This window comes from Podarcis cretensis (genome assembly GCF_951804945.1).
Source record: "Podarcis cretensis genome assembly, chromosome: 1".
NCBI classification, from domain to species: domain Eukaryota; kingdom Metazoa; phylum Chordata; class Lepidosauria; order Squamata; family Lacertidae; genus Podarcis; species Podarcis cretensis.
This window is the reverse complement of record NC_137170.1, coordinates 88,816,160-88,827,002: the sequence shown is the minus strand read 5'-3', so window position 1 is coordinate 88,827,002 and position 10,843 is coordinate 88,816,160. Positions and strand designations below refer to the sequence as shown.

At 42.9% G+C, this 10,843-nt stretch overlaps 1 protein-coding gene across 2 annotated transcripts; it reads left to right on the top strand.

Moving 5' to 3' along the window:
- Positions 1–311: 311 nt before the first annotated feature.
- Positions 312–8,649, top strand: GPBAR1 (G protein-coupled bile acid receptor 1). 2 transcript variants are annotated; one of them, XM_079969204.1, is made up of 2 exons: positions 312–517; positions 7,410–8,649. In XM_079969204.1, exon 2 carries the CDS (start codon positions 7,417–7,419, stop codon positions 8,455–8,457), a length of 1,041 nt encoding a protein of 346 aa, XP_079825330.1. In that variant the 5' UTR covers positions 312–517; positions 7,410–7,416; the 3' UTR covers positions 8,458–8,649. The 2 variants fall into 2 exon arrangements, with proteins under 2 accessions (XP_079825330.1, XP_079825331.1); XM_079969205.1 differs by lacking the exon at positions 312–517 and adding an exon at positions 5,000–5,005.
- Positions 8,650–10,843: the final 2,194 nt, after the last annotated feature.

Genomic DNA, 10,843 nt, shown 5'->3' with positions numbered 1-10,843 from the left:
CTGGGCTGAGCCCCTGGCTTAGATAAGTCCTGTTTGGTTGCCCTCCTGTGTGAAAGCCAAAGCACTTTAGGAGAATCTGCAGGACCTCAGCTTTTTGCTGACTGTGTCCCTAATTTACCGCAAGCCTCCAGAGCTATCTTTGCACCATAGGCTAGCTCAGAACCACTAGGAGGCAGATGAGCCTCTAAGCAATCAGACCCTCTACAGGCCTGCAGTTTGCTAGCAGCTAACAAGGGGTGTGACTATACAATCTGGAGGAGGGAAACAGCCTTTCACTGTGGTTTCCAGCTCCTCTTCTCCCCCACCCCACGCCTGCTTTCTCAGTTCCCTTTTCGGTCAAAGATGGTCCAAGATACGCTACTATCTGATAGCAGCTGAAGATGGGCCAGCCATCGAGCAGAGCGAGGCATCCAAGAAGCACCTGACAAGTCCTCGCTCACATCACCACATGGTTGGGTGTGCATTGGGAACTGGTGTCAACAGGAGCTCTGCCCAGGGAAGGCTGATAAACCTCCAGGTTAGTTTGTGCCTGTCTGGCCCTGATATTTCGCCTTGATTAGGAGGGTGGGAAGGAGGGAAGGAAGGAAGAACCCAGGCCAGTTGCCAGTCACTGGGCTGCATTACTCAGCTGAATCCATTCGCACAAGGTCACAAGTGCATTGAGAGGAACTCACAGTAAACCTACCCAGGGGAAAGGATGGCTATGTCTATTTTGGTTTCTCATTTTTCCAATCTTAAATTCAGTTCTCCACGTTACCACATCAGTTGGCAAGTTGTCTGTCTGTGTTAGTTTTTAAAAGTCTTCATGAAAATTCATCAGGATTTTAGTGCAACGTTTTCCTAATATGCAGTTTTGTATACTATACAGGCTTTGCAAAGTAATTTTGCCTAATATAATGCATTTCTAAATGCTATTTTCACTTATAGATGCATTTATATGTATTTACCCTGGTACAGTAAATGCATTGTTATATATAAAGTGGCTGGAAAGCAGTGCTGCAAATTTCAGACAGGTGTGAATTTTGAAGGGTGTCTGTGTCTCAGTTCATGCATTTTTTTTTATTTTTTATTTTTTTGAAAACTTGAATTAGGCAGCTTCAGTTCCAGATTACCAGATAGGAAGAGTAGGCACCAGCCTTTAGGGGTCCTGTGACAATAGATCAAAATAATATTGATTTGTTCTTGAAAGAAAATTACAATCATGCTTTCTTGGTTCAATGTTATCCCACTAGAGTGGGGGCCCAAAAGATTTCAACTGCCTTGGGGCCACAGGGTTTAATCCAGCACTGGGCAGGTTCGCTTTTAAATGCTAATGAATGAAATTTATCCTCCTTACCCAGGAGCGACTCATTCATGCTGGAGCACAGACCACATTGTTTCCCCATTAGCAATAAAGGATTCTAAGGGTTACCAAAGGTCTCAATTTTGGGAGTAGCGCTCATATTCCACAGAGGCTCACTATGCAGTCACACTATGACTCCATGTGTGGAGTATGACTGACAGAAGCCGAGAACTGGGAGTGAGCAGAGCAGTGTCAGGGACAGTTGGCTGAGGGTAAGTCCCATTGAAACTGAAAGCAAAAAAAATTCCAGAGTTCCTTAAAATATTTCACAAGCAAAATTTGCTTGGTGGGTTGTTGTTTTTTAAAAATGGATCATTATTACATGAAAAATGCTGCCCTTAAATGATACTGGAGAATCAGGATGTTCCCATAAGATCCACACATTGCTCTCTGTTTGCTGTCTCCCGCTCTCTCCTACAACTCCCATCATTCCTGACCATTGGACGTGTTCAGCGTCTGGAAGGCAACAGGCTCCCCATCTCTGTGCAACAGTTCATTTTTGTTTTTTCGCTAGGGTCATCCTTGTTAATGACTTGTTTGGAGGTTAATCGGTACTGCTTCTGGGGCCAGCCCTTGCAATCATATCTGTATAAAAATAAAAATGTTGCCTGCCTTCTCTCTCAGCGCAGCATGCATCCCATCATTAATCTTCATCATTTCCATTTTTAATAAGTTAATATCGAACTTATTTCTAAATCCTTTCCTCTCATCCTTCTTTCTCTCATGCCTCTTCCCCTGACTGCTTTAGAATACTCTTGTCCATTGCATGCAGCTGCTGACTGACATATGAATAAGGCTTGGGCACTGTACTAATTATTATTAAAACTTATTGTAAGTGAGCACATCTACTGGCAGATTAGCATGTTGATCCCATTCACAAAATGATTTCTGCTGAATCATGCCCAGCAAAATACCAGGCAGGAAATCTTTCACATGGTAATTCCCAGACCATGTGTGAAGCTCAACAACGGACACAAATTACTGTTGATATATTGCAGGAAATGAAATGCCCCTATGAGCTCCAGAATGCCCACCAACAGAAGAGGCTGCTTATTGCTTCTCTAGATGATTCACTGCTCTGAATCTTGCCTCTATTCAGAACAACGACCTAAGGCTTAATAATTATTCTTATCATTTAAATAGACAGTGCAATCAGGATGCCCCCATTTCCAGGCAAGTACCTCGCCTTTCCCATTTCCATTGCTAAAGCCCTGTCATTATTTGAAGAAAAGACACTTTGCATATGTTCTCAGTAATATATATTCTCTGTTATAGATACATATAGACCCATGCTTCAGTATCAGAACCATGGGGGGGGGGGGACTCCCTGCCTATTGATATTAGGCAGATGCCTTTGCTGTACAGTGGTACCTCTGGTTACGAACTTAATTTGTTCTGGAGGTCCGTTCTTAACCTGAAACCATTCTTAACCTGGGGTACCACTTTAGCTAATGGGGCCTCCTGCTGCCGCCACACCACCAGCATGCAATTTCTGTTCTCATCCTGAGGTAAAGTTCTTAACCAGAGGTACTACTTCTGGGTTAGTGGAGTCTGTAACCCAAAGTGTTTGTAACCTGAGGTACCAGTGTACTGTTTTCGGCACCAGCTAACTGTTTTTGTTTAAGCAAACCCACCTAGACATGTAAATCTACCTGTATTTTAATGCAGTATGCAATTTTATTTTAAAGTGCAAATATTTTAAAAATACTAGTATTGTGTTGAATTTTTTTTTAGCATCTTATTTTATTGGCAATTTTTAACATATATCTTATATTTTCTAGAAACCATTTAGATGTTTTGAGGATTAAGCTGTATGGAAATTCTCTTCACAAAATCTAACCGATGAGGCAAAATTCAACCCACGCACATGCAAGAAAAGCATGTGTGTGGGTTGAATTTTCCCCACAGCACCTCTGGTTCACTCTCACACACAGTCCTCATCTGAACATAACTCTATGCCAAATAATGGTTTAGTGTGAATGAGCAATGAGAATGTTTTGCTCCTCCCCTGATGTTTTGCTCCTGCACTGTGCTGAGCTGTGAGCAAACCATGAGCCAGGGCTTGGATGACACACTAAGCCAAACCATGACTCAGTAGCAAAACAACTGGGGAGGGACAAAACACCTCCATGATCACTAAACCGTGGTTTGGTTTAGTGTTGCGTGTGAACCAGGCCACAGTGGAAGTAAATCTTTTGGGATGCAAAAATGAATCTAATTTCAATTGGGAGGAAGGGAAGTGTTATTGAGCTGATAGTCATTTGGCAAATGCAACTTTAACAGCATAACAGATTAACCCTTTGTGCAGGCTATCATTGCATGGGTAGGCTTTTCTTTGCTTCTTAAGCTGGTCACTCTTAAAGCCCCTTAAAACCACCCTGTCAAATGATTCTTTCCTCATTTTGTTCCACTTTGTTTTCAGCCTTTCAAGAAAGACGGCAGGGCCTCAGCAGGGATGATTTCCGCTGGCAATTATGTCACTCGAATAGCTTAATTGTCTCTCTTAAACGCAGCCAGATGGTAGGAGTCTCCCTCTAAAAAGCCTGTTGCCTCTTCTTTATGAGTGTCTTAAAATAACACCACTGGTTCTTTTAGTGGCTCTTGACTACAGAGTAGCTGCAACATGAGGTAATGCCACACACATTTATCTCGGCACTCAAAAGCTTTGCCAAACAACTTCATGATAGTTTTCCTCCTCAACTGTTTTTCCTGGCTATATCCACACCATACATTAAAAACCCTATATTATTATTATTATTATTATTGTGGTACCTTGGGTTACAGACGCTTTGGGTTATGCGTTTTCAGGTTACGGACCGCAGGAAACCCAGAAGTACCGGAAAGGGTTACTTCCAGGTTTTGCCAATCACGCTTTGCCCGTGCGCAGACGCAACACTGCAGGTTACAAACGCTGCGGGTTGCGGACGGTGCCTCTGTCATGAATTACATCCGCAACCCGAGCTTCCACTGTATTCAGCTTACAACAAAAATCTAAATTCTCCATCAGGCAATAAAGGTAAAGGTAAAGGTACCCCTGCCCATACGGGCCAGTCTTGACAGACTCTGGGGTTGTGCGCCCATCTCACTCAAGAGGCCAGGGGCCAGCGCTGTCCGGAGACACTTTCGGGTCACGTGGCCAGCGTGACATCGCTGCTCTGGCGAGCCAGAGCCGCACACGGAAACGCCGTTTACCTTCCCGCTGGTAAGTGGTCCCTATTTATCTACTTGCACCCGGAGGTGCTTTCGAACTGCTAGGTTGGCAGGCGCTGGGACCGAGCAGCGGGAGCGTACCCCGCCGCAGGGATTTGAACCGCCGACCTTTCGATCGGCAAGTCCTAGGCGCTGAGGCTTTAACCCACAGCGCCACCTGCGTCCCATCAGGCAATAGCACACAACAAATGCCAAGGTAAGTATTGTTCATCCCAAAAGCTAAGCAATATAAGCACCAAGACATTACCAAATTTAAAAATTGTACAAGCCAGATATTCCAGAATACTGATGGCACAGGCCAGTCGGTCTCTTCCTTATTTGCAAAGGTCATTAAACTCTGCCACTCCGTTGCAAAACAGTCCTTTTTCTTTCCTGTCTCTAGCTGTTCATAAACAATGAGTCAATTTCTCAACCAAAACTCTAGTCTATGCTTTCGTATACCACTGTTTCACGGTAAGCCCTTTCAGGTCCTTCCAATATCCAGCTATCGGTCTTCACTGCTACCAAGAAGTAGCCAATCAATACATTAGAAAGTCCCAAAATCGAGGAACTTTTTTTACAGCTCCACCACATGTGAGTAAAATAACCCACCTCCCCACAAATCCCTGGAAAGAGGGATTTATTGAAAAACCTCTCTGCAAATTGTAGCTCTGTGAGTCAAATAGGGGGTCTCATAACAACTCTCAGTATCCTTTGCAAACTATTATTCCCATGATTCTTTGGAGGAAGCCATGACTCTTAAAGTGGTATAATAGTGGTTTAAATGTATGATGCAGATGTGTGACCCCAGTTGCTCCTTAGCACCTAATCTGTGGCTTCCAGGGCCCTACCATTAGGCAGAATACGAATGCCTCAGGTAGAAGATTTTGGGTGTCGTGAAAGGGTATCAAGTTGTTAATTACTGAATTTATGATTGTTGCATTTTTCCTGTCAAGGAGGAGTGTTTGTCAGATTTATCTGCCTCAGGTGTCAAAATAACTTGACCAGCCATGGGTACTATGCCCCATGATCTGAGGTGAAAGGTTACTGCACTGCCATAGGCAACGAACTATCTTGAGCCATCCCTGCCTCCTGCACTGCTCAGAGTTGGGAAATGATTTCATCTCCTAAGACAACAGCTTAACTTTTAAGATTCCATGATCTTATGGCTGGACTGTCTCAGAGCATTTCCCAAGAGGATATGTCATGAGCCAAATAAAAATGTCTCTGGGCATTTAGGTTTCAAAGGTGGTCAAAAGGACCATGGGGTTCACAAGAGGTTTCAGGGCTGTGGGTCTCAGTGAATGAAGTCTCTCTCTTACTCATTTTCTAACTGAAGCCTAACTGCAAAACACTTTGGGGCTCTTTGTAAAGACTGCTAACATTTGACATGCATTCTGAGAATGGGAATTTTGGACAAGCTTACCCTTCCTTGATTGACTGGTTTAAAATATTTCTTCACTTTTTTTTTTCTTAAAAAAATGAAGCCTCCGGTTTTAATTCTGTTACCAGATCTGCTTACATGTCTATAGATCTGCACCCTTGACAGAAATATCACTTTTAGGGATCTTTACTGGAAATTATCAGACAAGACAAATGCTGCTATTGCAACAGACATGATTACGTACTTAAAAAAAAAAAAGACCAGTCTTGTCTTGCTTATTTGGGAGAATGAGCAAGAACTGTCAAGTGCTAGTCTAAATTAATATCACCGTTTATTACTTATTTATATCTAGGGGTAACTAATCCCATTTCAGAGGTAGCGAGTCTAGGGAACTATAAGGAAGGTAGGATAGGAAGGGGGTGGGATGTCCTGAGGAAGGGAGAATTAAGAGCACTGGCTTTTTGAGTTTCACCATGACCTGCAGGGGCACAATCATGGCCAAGTTCAGGGTTTCTGCCCAAGGCTAAATGTTAAATATTTAGTGGCCAGCCCAGCTAGCTATTCCGCACCCTTGCCATAAACTTTTTTTGATGAATTCAATGTATGGGATGTTTTAGTCCTGTCTTTTAAAAATATGAATGTGCTTTTAGTTTTCACTGTGTTTTAGTTCTATGTTGGCTTTAATGTATGTGTTATTTTTTCTGGTAAGTTGCTCTGAGTTACATTTTGGGGGGGGGAGTGGCAAATAAAGCCAATAAATAATACAACAATAATATCAGAATTTTTGCCCTATTGACACAGTAGCAATTATGTTGTTTTTTTAATAGATTTAGTATAATTGTGCTGTATAAGACATGCTTAAACAAGATGTGGTGTTGCTAATTTTTATGCTGAATTATTGCATTGTTTTATTTATTTAGAAGAACTCCTCAATGTGGGATTGATTTTTTAATAACTAAATATAATCATGTCAGTGAAATATTTCTTCTTCAGCGATCACTCGTAGCCAAGTAAGTTTGTCTTTCATATACACGGTTTTAAAAGTAAGTTCGTAAGTGACTGTGGAGGCCAATTCTGGATCCACATGTCCTTCCACAGCGGGGACATAGGTTTTCGGGCAGGAGTTGATCACAGTGAGGGTTTGCCAAGCGTGCTTTCCTCTTAGCACGTTTCTCCCTTTCATCTTGAGTTTGTGCTTCTTCAAAGTCCATGACACCTTTGGTAAAGGCTGTTCTTCAACTGGAGTGCTCGCAAGCAAGTGTTTCCCAGTTTTCACTGTTCATACTACATTTTTTAAGATTTGCCTTGAGAGAGTCTTTGAACGTCTTTTGTTGACCACCAGTATTACGCTTACCATTTTAAAGTTCAGAATAGAGTAGTTGCTTTGGAAGACGATAATCAGGCCACAGTGGTTTGGAAGTGAAATGTAGTTTGCCAGGCTAACCTTCTGGCTTTGCTGAATAATAACATGGGGTGTTTTCTCATTTCCATTAGGAAGTCAATGTCGGAAGGTGCAGAGGATAGGGGAGTCCTCACTAGAGACACAGAAACTATGACACAAAATATCATCATCTGGCTCTCAAGGCCCCTGTCAGCCTTCATTGTTTTGGCCAACATCTTCCTCATTCTTGGGATCCTCTTCAACCGTAGACTCCGCAACACCACCAACTGGTTCTTCCTGAGCCTACTCTTTGCTGATCTTCTGGCCGGCTTATTCCTTCCCAATATTCCTGAGCTGTCCTCGACGAAGGATTTAAACTACCACCTCTGCTTCTTCAACTATGTGGCACCTAACTTCATCTTCCTTGCTTTCTTAGCCAACCTGCTGGTGGTGCACTATGTTAAGTATGTGTTCATCATCCACTCACTGCATTACCACCGGTCCTGGGTGTATCGCTGGCCTGGTTTTTACATATTCATAGCCTGGACAGCTCCTTTGATCTTTGCATGCCTCCCACTGGCTTGGAACCAGTGGCAGCCCCATGCCAACTGTTCCTTTGGTCTGGTCTTCCCTATTCCTTACCTCTATCTAGAGACCTATGGCTTCCTCATTCCATCCATCCTTGCCATGGGCTTCATGTGCATCCAGGTGCTGTGCACATCCCGAAGGCAGCTTAAGGACATCACAAGACTCCTTCATTCAGTGAACCAAGGCCAGCCCCCTTCAGAGCTGGAACAGCAACTGGAACTGAGGAATGCTAAGAAGATCGCTAGTGTCTCCTTCATCTTCGTGGCTTGCTGGGTGCCCTATATTGTTTGCCTGAATATCTCACTGCTGTCTATAGATCATAATCATAACATCCACCCTCTCACTATTCCTATCGTCACCTGCATAGGCACCAGCAGCGCAGCTGCACTGCCTGTCATCCTCAGCCTTGGCAACAGACAGTACACACAATTTTGGACAGACATGGCCACCAAATGCTGTGGGGGCTGTTGTCAAAGACGGGGGCGCAAGGAAAGGAAAGCCAAAGCAAAGGCCCACTTGCCACATGGTCATCATTGCCCTGCAGAGGCAGACCTCAATGGGGCACCAGGCTGATACCTTCGGAGGTAGCAAATTGTCACATGAAGCAAGCAAAACCACACTCTGAGTAAGATTGTATATGTAGACAGCTCTTGGAAATGGGCCCTGGTCATAATCAGTAAGTCACCCTGTGCTCCTGTTGCCTAGAGGAAAGAAAGTTACTTTTTTTTTCTTCTTTATTAAATATTTTCTTGATTTACAAAAGTGCGTGCAATGTCTCTCTCTCGTATTTTTTTTCCATGTAACATTTTTACAAATCAGTTTCATTTGTTGAGACATTAGGAAGAAAAGGGGGAAAGAGGTGGAGGGGGGGAAGATGGGTGGGGGTGAGATGGGGTAGCGATGTTTCCATTTTACTTACTATATGTAGGGTTTGGCGTCAGCGTCGCTTGTGCAGGTTCTTTGCTGTTCACTTGTGTTCCTTTGGTGGTGAGAGAGGTTGGGGTTGGCCTAGGGTGTGGTTATTCATTTTTGGTTGGCTGTGGTGGTCTTTGTTTTCATGTGTCAGTGGGGTGGGTGGGACAACCATACAAGAAATAAGTAAAATAACCAAGTAAGTATTAGAAACCACCCCAGAATTGGCCTTACTAAACACCTTCCAATACAATAATGCCCGCTTACACCACAAAGAACTCATAACCCACTTACTTTCAGCAGCCAGAAACATCATAGCTGTTCACTGGAAAGACCTGTCAGGAGTAAGCATGGACCAATGGTACCAAATAGTATGAGAAAGTTACTTTTCTATCCCTGTTTGGATTCTCTGACTGGACTGGGAATTTCCCATGAATAATAATCACTTTTGTGTTGGTTGGTCATTCATCAAATCTGCCACCCTAATATCAGATAGATTGGCTTGTTCCCTTAAGAGTGCTTGTAGTTTCCTTACAGCATCTGTATTTGGTCTGTACCCCTTGTGAGATAGCTGCTCCCCACCCCATCCTGCCCATTGGCAGAGGAGAAAAGAGGTGAGTCTGTTGTACCACTTGGAGAATAATGCAGCAAATATTTCTGTCTCACAGGTAGCCACTTTTAGGAAGACAGTATAAGCACTAGCTTTCAAACTGCACCACACCTGGAGAACTATATTCAGTTCTTCATTAGGATGCTTTAATGATGATGATGATGTTGATGACAGTTGCAATTAATGAAAATTAAGGTTTTTTAACACTTCATTGCAAAGCCTTACTGAGTTCAAAATAGTTTTTTGTTATTGTGTTTTCTCAATTAACACAGCCTAAAATTACAGCAATTAGCATGTGGGGGGGGGAATTTTTGAAGTTAAATGGGGGTCCTCATAGTCATAAAGGCTGGGAAACACTGGGTTATACCTTTGGGATTTTTCTACTGACTTGCCATAATTTACTTTATATGTTTTTGAATATGGGTTACCACATTAAAGATGGCTGATTAAACTGCATTTATGCTATTTATTTTAAAATATTTTTATAATGCACTTCATTTAAAACAAAATTCCAAGGCAGTGTACATTATTATTATAAAGCCTTTCGATAAAATTACATCAAAGTAAGATGCAGTATACAAATACAGTAGGAAGAAATAGCTACTATTGAGAAAATGCCTGGTCAAATAGCTGCATTTTTAACAGATGGCAAAATCACATTACTGTAGGTGCTTGCCATATTTCAGAGAGGAGGCTTTTCCACAAAGCAGGCACCACCACAGCCAAGGCACTATGCTGGGTTATCACAAGGTGGATTAATGCACTTAATGGCCCAGCCAGGAAGTCCTCCTTTGAAGATCTAATTGAATGGGCAGGTTTATTTAAAAGAAGCATTTTTTCCCAGGTTACCAGCTCCCAAGTTGGTTGTAACTTTACATGTCAATAAAGGAAAATTGACTTGGGACCAGATTGGCAGCAAGTGTGGTTACTTCAAGAGGGGTGTTACATGCATGCAGCAAGAAGCTTCAGTCAGTAACCTAACCACGGTATTCTCATATCCTCCCACATCTATCCAATGAAAATAGGGATGTCCTAAGGAAATGTGGGACATTCCAGGATCAAATCAGAAACCAGGATGACTTCTGTAAATCCAGGACTGTCCTTGGAAAATAGGGATGATGATGATAATAATAAGTGGCTCCCAACAGATTAAAAGCAGAATAAAACTTCAAACATTAAAAACTTCCCTAAACAAGGCTGCCTTCAGATGTCTTCTAAAAGTCAGACAGTTGTTTATTTCCTTGACATCTGATGGGAGGATGTTCCACAGGGCAGGCGCCACCACCGAGAAGGTTCCCTGTAACCTCACATCTCTCTGTGAGGAAACCAGCAGAAGGCCCTTGGAGCTGGATCTCAGTGTCTGGGCTGAACGATGGGGGTGGAGACGCTCCTTCAGGTATACTGAACTGGGGCACTTCAAGGACACTTGGAGGGGCT

Bases quoted from the DNA above. Each gene is read 5' to 3' on its own strand.
- GPBAR1 (XM_079969204.1), top strand. From the start codon at position 7,417: ATGTCGGAAGGTGCAGAGGATAGGGGAGTCCTCACTAGAGACACAGAA.